Source organism: Pseudonaja textilis, chromosome 3 (assembly GCF_049901715.1).
Source record: "Pseudonaja textilis isolate UNSWEBS1 chromosome 3, rPseTex1.2, whole genome shotgun sequence".
Classification (NCBI taxonomy): Eukaryota; Metazoa; Chordata; class Lepidosauria; order Squamata; family Elapidae; genus Pseudonaja; species Pseudonaja textilis.
The window spans coordinates 107,831,919-107,856,912 of NC_141992.1; the positions used below are offsets into that span (position 1 = coordinate 107,831,919).

A 24,994-nucleotide genomic window follows, 5' to 3' on the forward strand; every position below is an offset into this window, starting at 1 on the left:
TAACGTTGTCCGTGAGAATAAGGACATGCCACCCGCATATCTGAGGCAGGAAGTGGCGCAGGGCCAGGTGGATGGCGTGGAGCTCCAGCCAGTTTATGCTGCAGACCCGCTCTGCTTGGGACCATTTGCCCTGCGTTGTGAGGGACTGGATGTGAGCGCCCCAGCAGTTCAGGCTGGCGTCTGTGGTGATGATGAGACGCTGAGGATCTTTGAAGAGATGACCCCTGTTGATGGCTGGGTTGGTCCACCAGAGGAGAGACGAGAGGACCTTTGGAGGTACCTTGATGGTGGATTTTGAGTTGCTTCTGCCGGACCTTTGAAATGGGAGCAGGAGCCACTGCAGGGACCTGGTATGAAGACGGGCCCAAGGAATAATAGAGATGCATGAAACCATTTTTCCCAGTAATTTAGATAATTCTAATAGAGAAGCCCTCTTTGATCGTCGGATAACCTGAATAGAGTTTCGAATACTCAGGAGCCTTTCTGGAGAAAGGAACACTTTTCCCTGCACCGTGTCAATAATGGCCCCCAAGTGGGCAATTCGGGTAGAAGGGACCAGTTGGCTCTTTTTTTGGTTGACCAGAAACCCATGGGCCTGGAGTGCAGAGAGGGTGGTCTTGGTGTCCAGCTCTGCCTGGGATTGTGAGTGGGACAGGATGAGGATATCATCCAGATAGCAGTGGAGCCGGACCGGGTAATCCCTTAAGCGAGCCGCCAAGGCCGCGAGGATCTTAGTGAAAACTCTAGGAGTGGAAGCTAACCCAAAGGGAAGGGCCACATACTGGAAATGACGGTGATTGTAACAGAACCTAAGGAATTTAGAGTGGGAGGGCTGAATTGGGATGTGGAGGTATGCCTCTGAGAGGTCTATAGAAGAGAGCCAATCTCCTTGCCTGGTGCCCAGCAAGATGGATTGAAGGGTGTGCATTTTGAATTTACGGAGGGATAGGTAGCGATTGAGCCGTTTGAGATCCAGGATAGCCCTCCACCCTCCCGAGGATTTGGGAACCATGAAGAGGTGGGAATAGAAGCCCTGTCCTTGTTGAGAGTGGGGAACTGGCTGGATGGCCTGGATGGAGAGTAAATGGTGGATGGCAGAATCCATCAAGTTGCGTTTGGAGGGGTCCCTAGAAGGAGGAGATGACATGAAAAACTCGGGAGGTTGAGAGTTGAACTCCAGAGCGAGCCCAAACCTAATGGAGTCCCTGACCCATTTATCGGAGGTGGTGGAGTCCCACTGGTCGGCGAAATGTCTAAGCCGACCGCCAATGGGAGGAGAAAGACAGGATTTATTTGGAGCGCCGGAAGGGTCTCCCCCCGGAACCCCTGAAGGGACGCTTAAACCCTCCGCCCCTCCTATTCCGATCGCTTGGGTCGGAACGATCCTGGGGATATGGTGTTCTATATGAGGGAGGCCTCGGGTATCTGGGAGGGAAGGGTGACTGGTAGAAGGACCGGGAGGACCCTCTTCGAAAGGGCTGAGGGGTTCGAGAGTCTGGCCTCCGAAAAAGACAAGGGAGGAATTTCTTCTTTCCCCTAGTTTCGGCCAACAGGGGGTCCAGGGCCGGACCAAAAAGTTTCTCCCCCTTAATGGGGGCGGAGGCCAGCTTGACCTTATTTTTCACGTCCGCCTGTCATGGTTTGAGCCAGAGCAGACGGCGAGCAGTGACCTGAGACGCTAGCGCCCGGGAGGAGAATTTGACAGCATGGTACGTGGCGTCAGCTGAAAATTCTGCCGCTGCCGTGATTTTTGCTATGTCCTGAAGCGCCCTTGTGTTGGATGGAGGGATATGCGACTTCAGTTGACGGAGCCACCGGATAGAGGACCTGGTGAAGAAGGAGGCTGCGGTGGCCGATCTAATGGCCCAGGCGTCGGCTAGATGAGCCCGACGCAAGGCTAACTCAGACCTCCTGTCTTCGGGTTTGAGGGCCTCCAGGGGGTCACTCGGGGAGGAGGATGAGGCGAGACCAACAATGGGCTCATCCACCTCCGGGGTATTGAGGAGGGAGCAAAAACTTGGCTCGAGGTTAAATAACATCTTATCCTGAGTGGATGGGGCAGGAGGGGTCCCCGTAAAGCCCAGTTGGTTAGAAACCAGATCGTGGAAAATGGGAGGGGCTGGAATCACATCCTCGGCAGCCACAGGCTGCCTGAACATGGCGTCCTCTGGGTCCTCCCCTGAGGAGGGGGGGCCAGAGGGAAGTTGAGTGGCCAGGCCAGAGGTATTCTTGGCCTTGAACAGGATGGACTTGAACATGTGGGGTTTGAATAACCCCACAAAGGAAGGCTGATCGGGGGTAAGGCCCTCGTCCTCTGACAGCTCTGCTTCCATTGGGTCTAAGTCCGAAAGAGGTTCCCCATGGAAGGTGGATCCCCATTCAAGGTCCTCCTCCTCCCCCTCCCTGTATTGGTCTAAAATTTCCATTCCCTCGTCCGGTTCCCTTTCTGGAAGAGGGCTGGCCCCCCGGGAGGGTACCTGACCAGGAGCGGGGGCCAGGGTGGGCGTGGACCTGGTTGGCACAGGCTCTTGTGCAGGAGCCGTCTGAGGGAGGCCTGGTCCAGCCATCTTCTGCATGCCTTGAGCTATTCCTTGTCGAATAGCCTGTTCCATCCAAACTCTCATGTACTCAGGCATCTCGATCGTGGGCGGGTCTTCCTGTCTTAGACCAGCGGCCGTGGGAGTGAAGGTGGCTTCGGGCATCCAGCTGGTTGCTGGTCCAGGGGCGTGAGACTCCTGGGATGAGCTGTGCCTGGATAGAGGGGAACAAACTGGAGCGGGGGGTGCCTGGAAGTAGAAGGGGTGGCTGGGGGTGTTGGTTGAGTCACCCTAGAGCGCCTGTCGAACTCCCTCTCTAGTGCCTTATGGCGCCTTAAGGCCTCCCTTTGAGAGGCCTTGGAAGCCTCCTGGGAGGTTTCCTTAGCCTGTCTGCGCACATGATGGGACTTAGATTTTGCCTTCAAAGAATGGTGGGTGTTGGGGTTGTCATCTGCCATTGTGAAACAAATAGATGAGTCAATATGAATATATATATATATGTATATAGGCGGTTGGCATGCCTAGGATACGACCTGGGTAAGGCCGGGTATCCAGAAACTGGCCCGCGCCCCCTTTTAGAATTTGTAAGGAATAATCTGAAAAATATGACCAAAAATTCTGAACTGACACAGTTATAGACTTCTAATGTATAAACTATATCCTGTCAGGATATGGATCCAGGAAAAAACAAAAAACCACCCTGTTGAAGCAGTAATGAGAGGCTATATCTCTCTAAGCAAATCTGAGAGAGAATAAATGCCAATTGAATGAGATAGGATCACCAATGTAAAAAAATATGAAGATATTCTGTATTAAGGTGTGACCAAATAACAACCTAGCAGTTGTGGTAGAAAGAGGAAAGCCAATTAGTCAAATAAACGCCAGAAATAAGAGGCCTCAGGCAGCTTGCCCCCCCCCCAGGGAGGGAGTGGCTGCACTTACTTCCCCGCCCTGAGCTCTGCTGCGGGAGCCAACACTTTTACACCAGTAAATATAATAGATAAATAATGTTTCTTCCCTTTTGAGGAGAGAGACAGAGAGGCCCTACTAGGCCTGGGAGCCTGAGGCTAGGGCCAGCAATTGTCGCAGCAAAATGGAGGCCTACAAAATGGCACCCGGCCACGAGGCAGCGCCCAAAATGGTGGCTGCCTGGAGATCGATGTAAAAAAGCAAAGCGGGCTGCTCAGGGCGTGTGCGTCCTGCAAGCCACGAGGGCGAGGACGCTAAAATCGCCTCTACCAGGGCGATTGGCGTTGAATGGGGGGAAAACCAGCAATAAAAGAATCCGGACCGCTGGGGCGGCACAAGGACGACAAGGCAGGAACGGAGAAGAGGAAAAACGGCAGAGGAGGGGGGGTAGCGCTAAGCGCTGCTAAGCCGCCCGCTCAGCCCCCTGGGGGTGAAAACGCACACCCCTGGATCCCAAGACACCCTCAGATGCGCAGAGGCTAAGGAAAGTAGCAAACTGAGAATCAAACCTGGAATTATTACTATTATCCTGCTTGAATCAGCCAAGAGTGGAAGCACAGTCAAAAACACACAGCCTAACTCTGCGAAGGCTGAGCATAAACTGGGGAACGCTACAAGAGACCACGTGATAGAGGGCGGAGCGTTCCTCAGTAATTAAGCTCAGCCTACACAGACGCAGACTGGAGCACCTCCCACTCTCTGGATGATCCGAGCAGCTCGAGGGAGAACCTTCCATTCCCCACCATCAAGTCAGAGCTGAAGAAGCTTCTTTGATGAGAAGTGAAATGTCTTCAAAGAAAACCAGAAAGTCCAGTTGCCTCTTGAAAAAAAGCACCTTTGGGACAACCATGACCCAATAATCTCCACAGACATCAAGCAATGCAATTTTATGCAATGCAATTTAATAAGTTGAACTTTCTTCCTTCCCTGCAAAGTAAACAGGTGATCAGAAACTATCCTGGCAGTTTGTATGACTGGGTAATATAACTATCTGCAGCTGTGAACTCTGGCATTTCTTCCAATCAGTAGGAAGATACTGAACCATCTTTTCCCATGGGAAAGGAAGATGGGGTAAGATCTTCCTTAGCTGAAACTGACAAAAACAAAAGAAGTATATCATAATTTTGAATCTGGCAAACAATGTCATTCCAAACTATGGATTCCTGCTTTGAGATATTGTCTTCTGTGTAATAAGGAAGTTTTACTATACTTAAAAGCACATTATATGGTGGGTACTGGGTAACGTATATGAAGTCCTTAAAATTAGCAATAATTATCTAAAACAAACAAGTGAAATCCAACACTTACAATCATCTTCTTATAGAGTCCATAATGTAGCACCAGACTGTGGGTCAATGCCAACCGATGTGGTTTCATGGGATGTCCTGCTCCTAATATTGTGGGGGGGAGAGAAACATATATAATTAACATGTCCACATCAGAAGCACAGGAATCTAACTGATCACTACCACAAGTCCTCAAAGAATAAAGAATATGGATTTTAAAAGTGAAAGATGGTTGGCATACAAATTGAAAAAGGAGGAAAATGATACATCAATTAATGGATGAAACCTTCACCATCAAAATGATGATAAAAAGAAAGTGACCCAAAATTACTATGGAAAATTATATGACCAAAAGACAGCTTCAGAAGATAAAATACTTAAAAAAACCAGAACAACCAAAAATACCTGAAACAGTGAAAGCCATGTTAGATGAATGTATAATAATGATGGAATTAACAGAAGCAATTAAGAGACAAAAGAATGGTAAAGCACCGGGCCCAGATGATTTACCAGCAGAACTTTACAAAGACTTACAAAATATTCTAAGTATGCCAATGTTGGAAGTGTTCAATGAAGTATTGAACATCATTGATGGCACAGTGGTTAGAGTGCAGTACTGCAGGCTACTTCTGCTGACAGCTGGCTGCCTGCAATTTGGCAGATCGAATCTCACCAGGCTCAAGGTTGACTCAGCCTTCCATCCTTCCAGGGTGGGTAAAATGAGAACCCAAATTGTTGGGGGCAAGATGCTGACTCTGGAAAACGCTTAGAGAGGGCTGTAAAGCACTAAGTGCTATTGTTATTGTTAGAAGTGAAAATACCAAATTCATGGATGGAAGCATATATCACACTCATACTAAAAGAAGATTCAGATTTACAACAGATAAAAAATTACAGACCAATACCTTTTGTTAGCCCGAGTTTGATTTTGTAGAAATTCTAGCAATGAACTATGTTACTCACAGGGTTTTTGTGAATAGGTACGTTTATTTTCGCTCGTTGTCCTTCAAACACGGCAACAACGGTTATACTGGGTAAAGTCAGCACTGAGATAATTTGCATCTCAGCGCAATTTATGATGAATCCCCACACCGTGCAGCTAACATCCGCCCTCCCCATTAGTCCTACACGCCTCCACCCTGCAATTCTAAATGCAACTAATTAACCCAGCAGTTTGTGGTTTAAATCTCGAGCCGCGACTTAATTCCCCCAATTCCACCCCAATGAGCCTCCATGTTTTGTTTCTGGAAATGAGTTGGAGTGAAAAACCTCCTCCCACCCCCATCCTTGTCACATGTCTGTGGCGATACGGGATAGATGAGTCAAGCCAGGATGGGATCTGCAGGAGTGGAAAACCTTCCCCAAGGATCTACAGGAGTGCAAAACCCTCCCCGACTAAGTCAATACATTGGAAACGGCAGGATCGGACGTTCCTTCCCCAATCAAGATAACGTGTCGGGCTTCACTCCAGTGGATGAACCAGTAGGATCGTTGAAGCCCGACAGGCAGCCCCCTCTACCATTGTTCCTTCTGTAACAGAAAGGTTATTATTAATAACATGTATATATCTTGCTTCATCCCTCCCACCCACTTTGTGAGGTTTTTTATATGGAATTGTCATCTCAGATGGGATGCAGATACATCTGTATGGGGTATCCACGATGCATCTGCTAATGGATAACCTGTCCACTGAACTAAATATTGCAATACTCCACGTCTACGACGTGAATTGAGTATTTCATTGATCTCATAATGGTCATCACGAACTGGTCCTGGGGTATGCAATCTAGGTTCTTGTCGTGTCATATTTGCAGGTTTTAGAAGACTGATATGAAATATGGGTGAACTCTTTTGAACCTAGAAGGAAGTCGAAGACCAACTGTAACAGGATTTATTACTCGTATAACTTGAAATGGTCCAATGTATTTTGGGCCTAGTTTTTTACTAGCTAGACCTAGGTGTAGGTATTTAGTTGATAGATATACCCAATCTCCAACATCATATTGTGTTTGTGAGGATCTTTTTTTATCAGCTTGGATTTTATATACTTCTTGCGCTTTTTTCAAGGCGATTCGAACTGAGTCCCATTGCTTACATACTTTATCTGCCCAGGTAATTGTAGTCTCTACATTTTGTTCTTGTTCATTATGAGGCCATTCGAGTATGGCTACAAATTCCATACCATTTACTATTTGGAAGGGGGAATGACCAGTAATGCTATGTACCGTATTATTATACGCTATTTCAGCATATGGTATCAGATCTACCCAATTACTTTGTTGATAATTAATATAACAAAGGTACTGTTTGATGGCGGCATTAGCTCTTTCAGCCGCTCCATTGGTAGCTGGGTGATACGCTGTATTTAGTCTTTGTGTTGAACCAATCAGATGTATAAACTCTCGTCAGAATTTTGAGGTGAACTGTACTCCCCTATCCAATATTATTCTTTGAGGCACCCCATGTAATCGATATATATGTTATATAAACAATTTGGCTAATTTTTTAAACTGATGGTATTCCTTTACATGGGACAAAATGTGCCTGTTTGGAGAACAGATCAATGACAGTCCATATCACTGTGTATCCATGGTTATCCGGTAAATCAACTATAAAGTCCATTCCAATGTCTTGCCAGGGTATCATCGGTTCAGACATTGTAGTAATCCTGCTGGCTTTCCAATTTTAGTTTTATTTATTACACAGACAAGACAGGATTTCACATAATTCTCTATATGTAATCTCATATCTGGCCACCAAAAATTATACACCTCCCTAGCACATCAAAGTAAAAGAGTAGCATTATATATTAAAGAAACAATAAAAGCTAAACAAATATTCAAGATGATGAAGGGAGAGTATTAATGGTGGAAATAATGATGAAATATAAACAAACTATCAGTTGGCTATCTGTCAGGGTTTTGGCAGTTACTCCAATTAAATCATGAGCCTTGAGCCACATTCCCAAAACTAAAGAGGATTTATTTGAAGGTAATGTTCTACATCGGCACTAATCTGGGTGAAGCCAACTCTGAGTTATGTAATTCACTGTCACCCTGGATCCTGCTTTTCCCCCCACCCCTCCATAGCCAAGAGTCATCAATCATGTTCTCCAATTAGATTTTTTCACGGCAGAAGTTTCAACCATCTAATCAGTCTTAGAAGAAAATATGAATGGAATGTACTTTCAATTTCACACTGTGTTTCACTCCCCACCTTCTTTCTGTTGTCAATTATAAAACGTGTATACAAAATGTTTTATGAGTTGACACAAACATTATTAGTGGTAATATATGTACCAAAGGAGAATCAAGAAGAATTTTATGATAAATTACACAAGAAAAATAATGGAACTAGAATATTAATGTATATGCATCCTAGGACATTTCAATGCAATAGTGGATGCTGAAATGGACTATAAAACACAAAAGATAAATAAAAACAGGAAAACGCTACCAAAATCCTTCTTCAAGATGACGGAAGAGTTAGCAATCCAAGTGGCATGGAGAGAAATATACCCCCAAAATTAACAATATACATTTTATTCGAACAGACACCTGTCCTGGTCTAGGATCAACATGATGTGGATATCAACAGACTTAATCTATAACATACAAGAAATAAGTATTGAAACAAACAAGGGGAGACCACAACCCTCTTAAAGTAATATGGAAGGGTCAAAAAAACTTTTTTGAAAACGCAAATAAGCCAGGAAGGTGGCCAGCATATAGACTGAAGAAAGAGAAGGAAAAGAAATGGATTTCCCAACTAATAGATAACAAAGGCAACCTTTACTACAGAAATGAAGAGAAAAAAAGAAATAGTTCAAAAATATTATGGGGAACTATATGAACAAGAACAAGTGGGGAAAGGAGAATTTAAAGAATACTTTAAAAAAGCAGACCTACCTAAAGTACCAGAAGAAATTAAAACAATGTTAGAGGAAAGAATTACAATGATGGAATAAACAGAAGCAATTAAAAGACAAAATAATGGGAAAGCATCAGGACCACATGGTTTGCCAGCAGAAATGTATAAAATCTTTCAGGATTCCTTGAATAATATATTGTTAGAAGTGGTAAATGAAGTACTGATGTAGGCGAAAATACCTAATTCATGGATGAAAGCTTATTTTACACTAATACCGAAAGAAGATAGTAACTTACAACAGATTAAGAACTATAGTTTCATTGTTGAACTCGGATTACAAATTATTTGCCTCAATAATGGCAGAAAGATTAAAGAGATTTCTAAACCAATTTATACACCCAGACCAAAATGAGTTTTTACCCAAGAAACAAATAAAAGACAACATGAGAATAATCCTGAACACTTTGGAATACTATGAAGTGCATCCAGAGAAACAGATGGCATTGATATTCCTAGATGCACAGAAGGCTTTTGACAACATGAACTGGCAGTTTATGTTGGCACAAATGGAAAAACTGGGCTTTGGGGAAAAGTTTATTAAAATGATTAAGACAATATATTATAAACAATATGCAAATGGAGAATTGACTGAAAAAATAACATTAAGAAAGGAACAAGGCGAGGGTGTCCCTTGTCACCATTACTATTTATATTAACCTTAGAAGTGTTAAACAGAAACATTAGAAAAGATAAGGAAATAAAAGAAATAGAAAAGGAGGAATATAAATTACAGGCATTTCCAGATGACTTGCTTTTTATATTAGAAGAACCACTAGGAACAGGAGCTAAGCTAATAAGATAGAGGAATATGGAAAAGTGGCAGGACTGAAAATAAATAAAGGGAAAACTAAGATACTGGTAAAAAATATGACAGAAACAGAAAAAAGAGTTAATTGAGATATTAGATATACAGATTGCAAAAAAAGTAAAAGATTAATAGCCAGATGTGAAACGATTAAGGAAGAGAACTACTATAAACTAAAACAACAAATTAAGACAGATTTATAAAGATGGGGTAATATGCAATTATCATTAATAGGAAGAATTGCAATGATTAAGATGAATATATTACCAAAAGTGTTGTATCAAACAATTTCAATGAAACTGGAGAAAAAAAATACTTTGAAGGTATTAACAAAATAGTATTGAAATATATATGGCAAGGTTTGGGTTATCATACTGGAAGGTATACTATCAGGCTACGGTACTAACTTGGATGAAAGAATGGATTATGTTAAGAAATACAAGGTTGTTGACATTGGAAGGACATGATCTGCAATTGAGTTGGCATGCGTTTCTATGGTATGGGGGAAGTAAAATACATGGTTATTTTCGAAGACATTTTGTTAGGAATGCTTTACTGTTAGCATGGGGGAAAACTGGAGAACAACATTATTTGAAAATTCCAGTCTGGTTATCAACAATGGAAGCACTTATACACCCAAACATTGGTAAATTGGGAACCATTGTTAGATATGAGGATATACTGAATGAAAAGGGTGAGCTCAAAATTAAACAAGAATTGAATGAATTGAATATGCATTAGTATTCATATATGCAAATACAATCAAGAGATGAAAAAATGTTAAAATTGTAAGTATCCACAGTGAGTTGACAGAACTGGATAAAATATTAACAGAAACGGAGAACAGTTGATTTAAAAATTGCATTGTTATTTATTAGGTGTCAAACTAGAAGAAGAGCAAGTAAAGGAAACGATGATATCTGCTAAGTGGTTCTCCACCTTATATTTGTATTGTTGTTTTGGTGTCTTAATGCCTCTTCTAAGGTTTGCCCTGGCCTCTCTCTATATATCCCTGTCGCCTGCCCTAAAGGGAGAATCTCGGGCTCTCAAAAGTGTCTGTACCTCAGCAGTCATCCAGGGTTCACAATTCCCATAGACTCCTCTCTCTGCTTCTGGAAGTCTAACACCATTTTTTTTTTTTTGCTGGTGTTTAGTTAGATACACTTTGTTTTCTGAGCACCATGTGGATAACTTATAGACTTTTTGTCTGTATGCTAATTCATCTCCTCCTGTAATAAGACCCAGTATGGTGGTATCCTCGGCAAACTTTATTATCATGTTAGATGGATCAGAAGATATGCAGTCATGTGTGTGTACAAGGTAGGGACTGAGCACAGCCATGAGGAGAGCTGAGCTTCAGGGTGGAGGATATGAAAGACCCAGCTCTCACTGTTTGTGACCGATCCATCAGAAAGTCACAGCTGAGAGAAGGAAAATTCAAGTCAGTCAACTTTTCAATGAGGATGTTGGCCAAAATGGTATTAAAAGCCAAACTGTACTCTTAGAAAAGCATTCTGATGTAGTTCCCAGGTTTCTATAAATGATTCACTACAGAATGTAGGGCAGTAGCAATGGCATCACCTGTTGACCTATTTCCTCTGTAGGTGAACTAAGTTTGGTAGTCGAAGTTTGATGGAAGGCAAGACCTGAGGTGTTGAAGAACCAGTCTCTCGAAGCACTTTATCACTACAGACGTTAGCGCAATGGGTTTATAGTCGTTCAGCCTGTTTATTGCTGTTTTCTTTGGGACTGGAATGATAGTGGCTGCTTTCAGACATGATGGAACACTGGCCATTTGCAGGGAGATGTTAAAAATCTTTGTTAGGACCTCTGATAGTTGGTCAGCAGAGGTTTTTATCACTATCCCAAGCACCTCATCTGGACATGCAGCTTTATTGGAATTCACGGCCTTCAATACAGCTCTCACTTGATGTTCATGCAAGGTGAGTGGCTGGGAATTGGAGGGCTACAAGGTCAGGTCTCTTAACCTCATAGCGGGCGAAGCTGTTCAATTCCTTTACCAACGAGGCATTTGAGTTGACTATCTTTATCATATTGCCCTTATAATTGGTTAGGTGCTGCAGTTCCTGCCACAGCTGCCTGAGGTTGTTGTCTACTAGATCAGGGGTTGCGAACCTTTTCAACCTCAAGGTCCACCAAACTCATACTTTTAAATCCCGAGGACCACTAATATGAATTTTTAAAAAAATATATTTAATATAAAAAAATTTCATATTAAATATAAATTATATATACATACATACATATGCTTAATTATAACAAAATCGTAAATGGTTAATCATAACTATGGGGCAGAGCGAACGGAAAGGAGGGGCCTCTTTCATCCTTGGGGGGGGAAGAGGGAGGATTTAAGAGGCCACATGGTGCCTGGATGCTGGGAAGATCTGGACAGGGAGGAACCCGATCCCGCTCAAATGAAAAAAAAGCAGAGCCATCTCATATTTCCCCCAAGTCAAAGGAAATCTCTCTCTCCTTTGCCAGGTGTAGCTGACTGGAGTTGGGGAAGGAAGGAGGGACGGGCTGGAAGTGTCGATGAAGACAGGTTCCAAATAACCAGGCAACAACCTCCTCTTCAGTCTCCACATAAGAGGACTCTCCGAGGCTAAGCTCCAGGTTTCTCCTGCTGCTTCAAACAGAGAAGGATCCCTCCCTGTGTGGAGGCCAAAGGGGTGTATGTGTCAAGCCCAGAAAAGCTCTAGCTCTCACCTGCACAAACAGGCTGGTTATTAGGAGCCTGTCTTCCTCAGCACTCTTCTGGTCTGTGCATTTGGTCTCCCCACACCGCCCCAAAGCCAGCCGGGCTCCTCCTTCCCTCCTACACCTCCCCCTGCTCCCTTCCCACCACTCAATCCTACTTTGAAACAGAGGAGAGCACACTGGAAAGGTGTGTTGGCATTTCCAGCATACCTTCCTCCAGTGCTCGCCTGCAATTCTTCATGTTCCTCCAGGCCTGGCTTGCTGAAGGGGGAAAGCAGCCCTGACGTCTCTGCTGCCCCCCTCCCCCAGAAAAGAAAGCAAGCAGAAACAGAGCTCTCGCTGAGGGGAAAGAGCGGAGATTTGAAGGCACAGGAACAGAAAGCAGCATTTTTCAAAGGCGGCAGCTTCCGTCTTCTCTTGCCTGTGCCTTCCTCAATCTCAGCTCTTTTGCCCCAGCAAGAGCTATGTTTCTGCTCGCTTTTTCTGTGCTTTTCCCAGGCAGTGATGGCTGAGGCTGTGGGAGGGGGCAGCAGAGCAGAGGGCCGAGAGGGATGAGGAAACCAATGCCAACACCCCATTCCGGACCTCTGAACTGGATGGTGAGCGCAGACTTGCCCACTCCGCCCCCTCCCACCACCACCAGCCAGTACTTTTCTTGCCCTGGGCCTACAGCCAGTGGCCACAGAGGAAGAGCCCAGGCCAGGAGAGGCAAACTGGAAGGTGCAAGAGTGCTGCGCAAATGCAAGTAGCGTGGTGCTCCTGCACCTTCCGGCCACCTCCATTGTCATTTTCAGCACGCCTGTGCCACCAGCCTCCTCTTGCTGCAACAGCACCATTACCTCATCCTGGCTGGTGAGGGCTGCGCTGCTTTTTTCAGGTTTGCGCTTGGCCGAAGGATGGGAGCCAGTGGGTGGGCAGGCCATAATCCAGGGTGCAGCCTAGATTAATTGCTTTGGGGGGACATTTTTCTGCGGCCCACCAAAATTTTCTCATGGACCACCAGTGGGCCACAGACCACCGTGGCAACTACTGTGGTAGATGGTTCTCCACCTTTTGTTTATATTTTTGTTTAGCTACCTTAATAACTCTCTGTAGATTTGCCCTGGCTTCATTGTATTTATCTCTGTCACCTGCCTTAAAGGCGGTATTCTGGGCTCTCAGAAGCATCTGTACCTCTGCTGACATCCAGGATTTGCAATTCCTGAACACTCTGATGCACTATAAACTGACGCAACAAATTAAAGCAGATTTGGAGAAATGGAAAAACCTGCAATTACCATTGATAGGAGGATAGCTACAATAAAAAATGAATATATTGCCGAGATTATTATATCTATTTCAAACAATTACAATAAAATTAGAAAAAATATTTTGAGGAACTCAGTAAAGTAACATTATGATATATTTGGCAAGGGAAAAAAGCAAAAATAAGCCTAAAAATGCTGCAGAATTCGAGAAATAGAAGAGGCTTTGGGCTACCGGAGGTTGCAGTACTAACTTGGGTGAAAGAATGGATAGTATTGAGGAACAAAAGACTATTGACCTTGGAGGGACATGACTTGTAATTGGGCTGGCATGCCTTCTTGTGGTATGGGAAGAATAAAATACATGGTTACTTTCAAAGACATATTAGGAATGCATTATTGTTAGTGTGGAAGAAAGTCAGAAAACAACATTACTTGAGGATACCAGTTTGGCTTTCAACGATGGAAGCACTGGTTCACCCAAATGTTACCAACATGGAAAATATTGTTAGATACAAAGATATTTTGAAGAGGGAACTCAAACCTAAGCAAGAATTGAGCGATCAAGGGATTGATATGACATGGTACTCACAAGTGCAGATACATTCTACATATGAGACAGATGTTAAACTATATGGCTTTTATAAAGAACTAACAGAACTAGACAAGATATTAACAGGGGCAGAAGAAAAATTGATAAAGTAAACGTACAGCTACCTATTAGGCATTAAATTGGAAGATGAACAAGTGAAGGAGACAATAATAGTATGGGCAAAAAAATTTGGTTATGCAATTGAGTTAGATAAATGGCAAAAAACTGTGGGACAGAAACTATTAATAATGTCAACTGCATATAAAGAAAATTTGTATGTTTTATAGATGGCATTTTATGCCAGCAAGGTTGACAAAGATGTTTAAAGCTAAGTTGGCTAAATGCTGAAAGTGCCACCAGATACCTGAGTCATATTATCATATGTGGTGGACTTGCTCAAAAGCAAAATATGCTGGACAAAAACACATATGTGGTTGGAAAAAATGATAAAGCAGCATATTGATTTAAAGCCAGAAATATTTCTGTTGGGGATTTTACCCGGAAAATATAGTAAGGGAAATGCATATTTAATTATTCATATATTAACTGCAGCTATAGTTGTATTTGCACAAGACTGGAAAACTGAAGAGGTACTCAAGGATGAGAATGTGATCAGGAAAATTAAGAGTGCGCAGAAATGAATGGACTAATACTTGCAATGAAGGAGAAAGCAAACTGAATATTATATGACATGGGATTTATTTTATCAATGGTTAAATAACAAAAATGGAAGTTAGAAACAGGGAAACAAAAGATTAGTGAAATAAAGAAGAAATGTTAGGAGAAGTATTACAATTAGTATGTTGAATATTACTATTTTAATATTGTAGAATTAATACTAATGTAAAGAATAATGCTGTAAATTTTGATTATTATTTTACAAAGATTGTTCAATTGAAGATTGAAGATGAAATTATTATATTAAAAAATAAAAATAATAATAAAAAAGTGGGAGGCCTTTTAAGAGACTATTGATTCATTAACTGGGATCTAGACAACTAAGACATATCTTGTTTTGGAAAATTGCTTAAAATTTAAATAATCGAAACAAGTCCCTTGTGCAACCATATCTTTTTACAGTGATCACCTGTAATTTACATGGAATGGACTTGAAGTTCTGAACAACTGCAATAACCTTCATAAAGTAAAAACATGGATACTTGATACAATTCTGTACAATGATAATATCAAGAATCAATGATTCTGCACATACCCTCTAACATTTCATAGATGAAGATACAGGCATTCTCACAGAACAGTGCTTGAATTCTATCACATTCCATAAATACAGATATTTTTAAAAAATCAGATGCTCTTTGCTGCTATCTGGACCTTTGCAAACTACAAGTGGTAATCCATATCATTAGATGTGTTACTCTGAAATAGAAGTTGGTTGAGTAATTGATATGTGTGTGTGTGTGTGTGTGTGTGTGTGTGTGTGTGTGTGAGAGAGAGAGAGAGAGAGAGAGAGAGAGAGAACGGGAAAAAGCATTGCTGTACGAATTAAAGCAAAATAGCTTTTGAAGGGCAAAAGATTCTTGTTTAAGTTAATGATGATATGACTGCAGTAATTATAATAAAGGAGCAGTTCAAACGTAATCAAGAGTACTCGGAAAGTCTTATGAGCTCTCCTTCTTGAGCAGGGGGTTGGAGTAGATTACCTACAAAGTCCCTTCTAAATCTGTTATTCTATTCTATACCCATTTCATTCTTTTCCTTTCTCAAAATATGAAGTAGTGTGAACTGCCAGGTCTCCTACACGTGCACAGAACTGCAGTCTTTCAAATCAGGAAAGAAAGTTGAAGGATTTTTTTCAGCATTGCCGCAAAAAACAAAGAAAGGACCGAAACAAACCCAACGCCTTTCTGAGGAAAAACTGTAACATACGGTTGTTAGGAAAAGACCGCTCCGTTGTTCAACCGAGGAAAAATCAGACAGCCTTCACTCGATCGCACAGAAAGTATGAGCATCCCAATATTTTCCAATTACCGCTGCTGCGCACGCACCGTAATGAAAATTGCCCACATCGGGATCATAGAAATAAGCCACAGTCTTCGCCATCGCCACCACACTCGGAAGGATTCGAGGGCCAGTGACCTCCCGGTTGCGTCCCTCCACCCACAGACTTACGTCACCGCGTCGCCTAGGTAACCTGCGGAAGCTGTAACCCGAAGGAAAGAAAGGCCTCTCTTTCCCTGCGCGCAGCCGCCTAGTAACTGTCTCGGTTCTGGTTTGTGTTCAGAATGGTTGCTACGCAGCGGAGGGAAGTAAGGCCGTGAGGAGTCGCGTTGTTTCTTAGTCAAATAACAGGCCTCAGATTCGGTTTGATTTGCCTTTTAAAATTTGCTGCAGTATCTAGAAAAAGGTTGGACGATCACTAATCGATCAGCAACGAAATTATTATTTTTTACTTGTTCTTTTTTTACTTTTTCATACGTTTTTTTACTTTTCCTCCAGGTTTCATATGTATTTTCGCGGCCCAACTTCTAAATAATTTAAATAGCGCTAATATGAAATGAAATAAAAGACTAGCTTCTGCCATCTTTTAAAAATACTCTCAAACGGCATAGGTTCAAAAAAAAGTCACCATGATTGACTTTTGTCTCAACATCCACACAAAAATCATCACAACAGAATCCCCAATTATAACTTTAAAAAAAAAGGCAACTATGATCTCATAATCAACGATCTCTCATCCCTTGATTGGCAATTTCTATTCACTGGATGCAATACTGTTGAAGACCATCACAACACATTCTTACTATAAGTCAAAGAGTCATCAAACTATATGTACCAATAACAACCAGGCAAAACAGATTACCCACAACAATAAGGAAGCTTCAATCCAAAAAAATATAACTTTGGCGAAAAAACAAATCTGGTCACGTTGCCAACTTCAAAAGCTGATATAAAAATTTATGCCACCAGATAAAGACTGAATGCACTAATCCTCACATGAAACGAGGAAAACCTATCTACAAATTCCACCCATGCTTTCTACAATTTTGTAAACAACAAACTAAAAGACTCAAGGTTCATCCCACCCCTGAAAGGACCTAATGACAAAGACTGTAATGACGACACTATTAAAGCCAACCTCTTTAACACATTCTTTGGCTCAGTATTTGTAAACAGCAATGGATCATGCCCAGTATTTCCTAGTCGAACCACAGACAACTACAATGATCTAATACATATCAATTTTACAGAAGACAATGTTGAAAAAGCACTACACAATCTAAAACCATCCCTATCTATTGACGGGACAGAATATGTGCCTACTCCTTTAAAAAGCTATTCACTGCCGTAGCTGAACCTCTAAACATAATTTTTTAAAAATCTTTCAGGACCGGCTCTTTGCCAAAACTATGGTCACAAGCCATTGTCATCCCCTTCTTCAAAAAGGGAGACCCAGCCTAGTTGAAAATTACACCAATCTCCATATACTGCGTCACCTGTAAAGTCATGGAATCTATTATTAACCAACCCATTATCCTCCACTTAGAGACAAACAACCTATTCTCTAATAAACAATTTGGTTTCAGAAAAAAAACTATCCTGTAATCTGCAACTCTTACACTGCAAAAACATATGGACTACACAACTCGATCAGGGCAAAGCAATAGACGCAATCTACATAGACTTCTGTAAAGCCTTTGATTCAGTGGTACACGACAAACTACTCCTAAAACTAAAATCTTACGGTATCTCTGGACACTTGCATAACTGGATAGAAGCATTCCTGTCAAACAGACAACAAATGGTCAAAATTGGGAGTGTCCTATCAAATTCTCTACCTGTCAACAGTGGTATCCCCCAAGGCAGTGTTCTAGGATCAACTCTCTTCATACTCTACATAAATGACCTCTGTGATCATATTAAGAGCAACTGCATTCTCTTCGCTGATGATGTAAAGCTATTCAACACCACAGACAATACTACTACCTTCCAAAAAGATCTTGACTATGTATCTGAATGGTCAATCAAATGGCAACTTCAATTCTCAACAAATAAATGCTCAACAAATCAGAAAATAAAATACAAGCTGAATAGTCAAGACCTTGCTGAGGATCCAAACTCTGTCAAGGACCTTGGAGTACACATCTCTAATGATTTAAGTGCTAGAGCCCACTGTAACTACATAGCCAAAAAGGGATTAAGAGTTGTTAATCTAATCCTACGTAGCTTCTTCTCTGGTAATATCACACTACTAACTAGAGCATACAAAACATTTGCTAGACCTATGCTTGAATACAGCTCATCAGTCTGGAACCCATATCATGTATCTGATATTAATACAATTGAGAAAGTCCAGAAATATTTCACAAGAAGAGTTCTCTGCTCCTCTACTCATTGCGGAATACCTTATGCCAACAGACTTGAAACTCTAGACTTAAAAAACCTAGAACTACGCTGCCTTCGGTCCGATCTAAATATAGCATATAAAATCATACATTGCAATGTCCTACCTGTCAATGAATACTTCAGCTTCAATCATAACAATACAAGAGCACACAATACATACAAAATTCAAGGTTAACTGCACCAAACTTGATTGCAGAAAATACGACTTCAGCAACAGAGTGGTCAATGTTTGGAATACTCTTCCTGATTCTGTGGTTTCTTCCCCAAAGCCCCAAAACTTTAACCTTAGACTGTCTACTATTGACCTCACCCCTTTCCTAAGCAGTCTGTAGGGGGTGTGCATAAGCGCACCAATTGTGCCTACCGTCCCTGTTCTTTTGTTGTTGTTTTTCTTATACGTATCCATCTCATGTATTCAAAACTATGTTTATACTTATACCTGTTACCTTGTAAGCGATTGACAAATCAAATAAATAAATAAAAAGTTCCAATCTGTAAGATACAAGATTGTGATAGATAGACTCTTCAGCTAGACTGAAAGAAGGGATTGAGAGGGCCTCTCTCATTTTGAATCATAATTAATTATAATATCCAACTGCTATAGTGAGATTTTTCCCCAAGGCACTTTGCAAAATAACTGATATTTATTAGATTATTCATAACAGTTATTTTATGTGCAAACAATAATAATTATGTTTCATAATTTCATTTTCAAAAATATTTTCAAAAATATGTTTTTCATAATTGTCTTCTCCCTAGACATGTTCACATATATTGGCCCAATACCAAATGTATCTTTATTTAAATCAAATATGTATATTTTGCTGAGTTAGATTTGCATAAACTCATTGATTTCTATATACCTAAAAGCAACTAATTCTGTACACGATTGAGCTACATGAGTCAGTTTATATATAAAACTCTCTCTCCACTTTGCTGCCGGTTTAAACTTGAGTGATGGGGACTTCAGATCAGCAAGGTGCAAAAGAGAGATAAAGTTAGCTCATATTCTGAAAATTAACTGAATTTAGGGAATAGATGGCACAATCATCTTGCCAGAAAGAGAGGTAAGAAATATTGTTTCTTCTCAACAAATTGTCCTCATGTTAGTTCTAAAATATTATTGTCAGGCTACAGAACTTTTTCCCATTCAATTAACAAGAATGAACTTCTGAAAACCAAACGTATCGAGATGAGACAATTCATGTAGGAGTTCAAAGCAGCGTCTAAAGTCTCTGAGGCATACAGGGATAGATAAGGGAGTTTAGAACCCCTCCCATTATCTCGATGTGTATTTAGTGAAACAAAAGCCAGTATGTTAATTTCCCACACCCCTTTTGTAAGGAATGATCTTTTTCACAGTTTCCCAGGGCATATCTCACTGTGGAATTTTTATGGTCTTCTCATCTCCTGGCTGTGCCTCTCAGAGGTGATAGGTTCTGGCCATCTGGGTTTCCTCCCTCCATTGTATCATATGTAGGTTATACAAATTCGATATAAGATTAAATATATTCAGGTTACATCAAGAAAGGATTTCTTTATCAGTCTCTCCCCCCCTTTTCTTCTTCCACTGAAGAAATGACAGATACACGGATCTGACATCCTGCCCTCCTTAAAAAACAGATAGGTCTACCTGGAAAAACAAAATCATGCATTACATTTGCAATTCAGGATGGTTTATCAGGGTATTTTAGGTGGAACTTTTGTAGTAATGTGGGTGCTTTTATGTGTCGTTTGGCTACCCACTCATTTTCTGAGGAAGGAAGGTGTTTCCAAGCTACTAAGTATTGTGTGGATCCACAGTGAGTGCGTGAATCAAGGATATCTTTAATTTCAAAATGTTGCTCCTCATGTACCATGAGGGAGGTTGGAGGTGTGGGAAGGGGGGGTCTGAGGTTTGAAGTTATCTCTGGTTTGAGCAAGCTACAGTGAAATACTGGATGAATCTGCCTAAGTGTTATGAGAAGTCGAAGCTCTACCGTCAAGGGGTTAATAATTCTGGAGATGGGGAATGGGCCAATGAATTTTGGCCCAAGTTTCTTAGAGGGTTGTAATGATTTTAAGAATTTTGTGGACAAATATACATGGTCCCCAATCTTGAAAGGTTTAGGATCGCAGCGTTTTTTGTCTGCTTGAGCTTTAAAAACTGTTCTAGCTTCCTGTAAAGATAATCTTACCATTGGCCACATGGCTTGTAAGTTATTTATCCATTCCTTAAGGCAGGGGATTTCAGATTCTTTGGTGGGTTAGTTCCGGCATGGGGTTGAATTCTTGGCCCGTGGCTACCTGGAATGGGGTGAACCCCGTGCTGCTATGGACTGAGTTATTGTATGCTACCTCTGCAAAAGGAAGAAGGTCAGTCCAATTGTCCTGTTGGTAATTAATAAAGCATCTTAAATACTGTTCGCTGTTAACTCTATTGATCCATCCGTCTGGGGGTGACTTGATGACGACAACCCCTGGTGGAGCCTAAGAGGTTTAAAAACACCCACCAAAATTTGGATGTGAACTGAACACCCCTATCTGAAATAATCCGTTGGAGAGCTCCATGAAGGTGATAAATGTGTATTAGGAACATCTTTGCCAATGCCTTGGCAGTTGGGATCTTTTGGCATGGAATAAAGTGAACCTGTTTGGAAAAAAGATCAGTTACAACCCAAATGACCGTATTTCCAGCCCTTTCGGGAAGCTCCACTATAAAGTCCATAGAAATCTCTTTCCAGGGTGCAGAAGGGTCTGCTACTGTTTGTAAAAGTCCAGGATATTTCCTTGTCTTCTCTTTGCAGCAGCACAGGTAGGGCAACTCACAACATAGGTTTTAATGTCCTTTTTGAGGGACAGCCACCAAAATTGTCTTTTGATGAAGTGCAGGGTTTTTACAAATCCAAAGTGTCCCGCTATTTTGGAGTCATGGCAGCGTTTCATGAGGTCCATTCTCTGGCTTGCAGGGACATAAAGTTTGTTTTCTACCCAAGCCAGTCCATCTTTGAGTAAACAAGTGTTTTTGTTCGCCTGGAGCCAGTCATCCTTAAGTAGTGCCTCCTTAAATATTGACGTCTTTGTGTCTTCAGTCAGGGATGATTTTTTTTCCTCTTGTGCCTGGGTGATTACTTTGGTTGCTAGTTGGGTCAGTTGGATCATCGGTTTTATAACTTCAATCTTTTTGCTGTTGTATTGGGGTTTTCTGGACAGTGCATCTGCTTAGAAGTTCTTTCTCCCAGGAAAATATTTGAGAGTGAAATTAAATCGTTTAAAGTATTGAGCCCACCTTGCTTGTTTTTCGGAGAGTTTCCATGGATTTCTCAGGGCTTCCAGATTTTTGTGATCAGTCCATACTTCAAAGGGGATTTGGTTTCCTTCCAGGAAATGTTTCCATGTGAGCATTGCCCACCACACAGCACATGCCTCTTTCTCCCATATGGCCCATCTTTGCTCGGTTTCTGTCAGTTTCTTGGATGTGGTTGTAATTGTCCACTTCCATTCTTTTGGAGGAGGACTGCTCCAACTGCAACATCACTAGCGTCTGCTTGGATAACAAAAGGTTGTTTGGGGTCTGGGTGCTTAAGGACCGGTTCTGCTGAGAATAGAAGTTTGAGTTTCTCGAATGCCGCTTGGCATTCTGTTGTCCAGATAAGGGGTTGCCTTGGTTTGGGTTTCTCCCCCCCCCCCTTCATTTTTAGCAAGTTCGTGATAGGGAGGGTGATGTTTGCAAAAGCTGGAATGAATTGGTGATAAAAGTTTGCAAACCCCAGGAAGCTTTGCAGTTGTTTGCGGCTGTGTGATGGGTCCCAGTCCATTACAGTTTTTACTTTCTGTGGGTCCATCTCTATTTCCTCATGGGATATTCTATACCCCAAGTAGTCAATTTTTTCTTGGTGGAATTTGCATTTAGAGAGTTTTGCATAGAGTTTAGCATCTAAGAGTTTTGTTTGGACTGCACTGAGTAGCTTGATGTGTTCTTCCATCGTTTCTGTGTAGATTAAAACATCATCAAGATACACTAGAACCCCTTTATAGAAAAAATCATGAAGGGTTTCATTGATCAATTGCATAAACACAGCAGGCACTCCTTGCAGTCCAAAAGGGAGCACTTTAAATTGGAAGCATCCCAAAGGTGTGTTAAAAGCTGTCTTCCACTCATCCTCTTCCTTTATTCTTATGCGGTAATATGCCTCTTGTAGGTCTAACTTTGAATTGTTTTTTCCTTTTGAGAGGTGGGCTAACATGTCCTTCATGGGGGGGAATGGATACATATTCTCTATGCAAATCATGTTTAATTTTTTGTAATTAACACACAAGCGTATGGAGCCATCTTTCTTTTCATGGAATAACACTGGGGCAGCTATTTTTGGTCAGGCAGGTTCGATGAACCCCCTTTTTAGATTTTTGTTGATAAATGCTCTGAGTTCTTTTAGTTCTCTGGGAGACATGCAGTACATTTGTGGTTTTGGGAGTTTAGCCCCTGGTAGGATTTCGATAGCACAGTCTGTGGCGTGATGGGATAGGAGTTCATCACAAGCTTCCTCGCTAAAGATCCTGGGCCAGATCCTGGTACTCATTGGAGATGTTAATAGGTTCAGCCAACTGTCCGGTCAAGGCTGACTCTCTGTTCTCTGTTCCTTTCTTTATCCTTTCCTCTGAGCTATTTGCAAATACTACGTCTCTCTGGAATTGTACGGTTCTTCTCCTCCAATTTATTTTTGGATTCCATTTCTGCAGCCATGTGAGACCTAGGACTAGTGGCTCTTCCATTCCTGGGGCTACAATGAATGTGAGCATCTCACTATGGTTCCCTAATCTTATTTTCAATGGTTCTGTGGAAAACTTAGCTGCCCCCCCCCCCCCCACTATAGTTTCATCTAACTGGCAGAAAGCAATGGGATTTTCCATTTCTTTCAGTTGGATCCCCAATTTTTCTGCAAGGGAGGGATTTATTAGACATCGGGTGCATCCTGAATCCAGCAACGCTGCAACTTCCTCCCCCTTCCCTCGGCTGGGGATAAACAGTCTTAGGGGTAGAGTGATTGGTTCAATTGGGTTGCTTACCAGCGGGTTGTCTTCTGGATCACTTTCAGACTGTCTCAGGTCCCCTTGGAGTGTTGGGGGTTCTTCCTCTGGTTTGGGGGGAATTGGAATCCCACAGCTACTCAGCCTCTCAGGCCAGTCTCCTTTCCTTGAGGGTTGGATGTTCCAGGTTTCCCCCCGATAGGTGGTCTGGCTTTCTGGCAGGGGTTTTTGAACGGCATTCTGCTGCGCAGTGTCCTTCCTTTCCACACTTAAACCAACCAGACGTTCTTGGAGTCATGGTGGTTTGAGGTTTGAAAACTTCCCGTTTCCCCTGGGGTGGGGATCTTTTCCAAAACTTGCCACTGCGGTACCAGTTTCAAGTCATATCTATCTCTGCCTCCTCTGCCATCATGTATCATTCATGCAGGAGGTTTGGGGCCCCACGGGCCAGGCAAGCAGCGTATAGGTAGTCATTTAGCCCATCTTTGAACCAACAGACTAGGATATCCTCTGGCTAGTCGACTCAGCTGGCCAGGTCACGAAATTCCCCGGTGTATTCAACTACCAGGCGACAGCCTTGCTTTATGACTCTGATGCGGTCTCGGGCTTTTCTATTGGCCAGAGGGTCTTTGAAGCGGTGGTGTAGGACCGTCATAAAGTGGTCGAGGTTCCTTAATTCTGGGGCATTGGTGTTGTGGAGTGTCACCATCCATTTGGCTGCTGCCCCTTCAAGGGCCAGGGTAACAGGATCCTTGGATTGGGAAATCCTGCCCATATTCTTGCATGTAGGTGAGAACTTGCGCCAGGAAAAATTCCAGTTTCTGGGGGTCTCCATCGAATTTTACTCCCGGGGTGGAACCTTCCTCTGCAATTGTATGTCTCTGGGTTGGCCAGAGCTAATCCCCTGTTCTGGGGCATTTAGGGGTCGGGTACCTGGTATGGCTGCTGGTTCTTCAGCTTGTCCAGCTGCCTGATCATTCTCAGCTGAATCCGGGTTGGCGGTTCGGGTTCTCTCATTTTCTGGTTCCCTCACTCTCCTGCGTTGGCATCCTGGTGCATCCCTCACCTCGAGGTTCTCCAGGGCTTCCCTCATAAGGCGATTTGTGTACCGTCTCAGTTGGTCATCAGTCGGTGGCTCCTCTCCCCATCCTTCCTTGATCCAATAGGGCCTCCAGCTCCAATTTCCACCTGGGTTTATGATTGCCCCAGCTGAGGGTTACTCCCCTGGTTCTTCCATCCCAGCTGTCTCTCTTTCCTATGCCTATAGACCACCAGGGCTTTGTGGAGGTTTCATAGGCAGCTTCGTTATCTTCGATGGGATGCACCGAGTCAGTATCTGGCTGGGTAACTGTCAATGTTTCTCCCCAGCTTCCCCTTGGTCCTTGCTATACTCAGAGATTTTCCTTTCTTGTAGGGTCCCCTCGGTAGAGTGGAGGGTTTTTTTTTTTTAATTTCCTCTCCGGGTTGACCTCTATTGCAGATGCTGCTTTATGTCAGGCTACAGAACTTTTTCCCATTCAATTAACAAGAATGAACTTCTG

General features: G+C 42.4%; 1 protein-coding gene across 8 annotated transcripts in view; it reads right to left on the reverse strand.

Annotated features, from left to right (window-relative positions):
• Positions 1-16,155, reverse strand: part of HDAC3 (histone deacetylase 3) — a 78,796-nt gene extending 62,641 nt beyond the window's left edge. For 4 of the 8 annotated variants that reach the window (XM_087930546.1, XM_087930543.1, XM_087930541.1 and 1 more), the window contains exons 1-2: positions 16,088-16,155; positions 4,815-4,897 (exon numbers count right to left, since the gene is read on the reverse strand). In XM_087930546.1, coding sequence (XP_087786672.1) covers positions 4,815-4,897; positions 16,088-16,142 — 138 coding nt within the window. In that variant the 5' untranslated portion in view covers positions 16,143-16,155. Of the gene's footprint in view, positions 1-4,814; positions 4,898-15,968 lie in introns of all 8 variants that reach the window. The other 4 variants (XM_087930548.1, XM_087930547.1, XM_087930545.1 and 1 more) reach the window with 1 other exon arrangement.
• Positions 16,156-24,994: the final 8,839 nt, after the last annotated feature.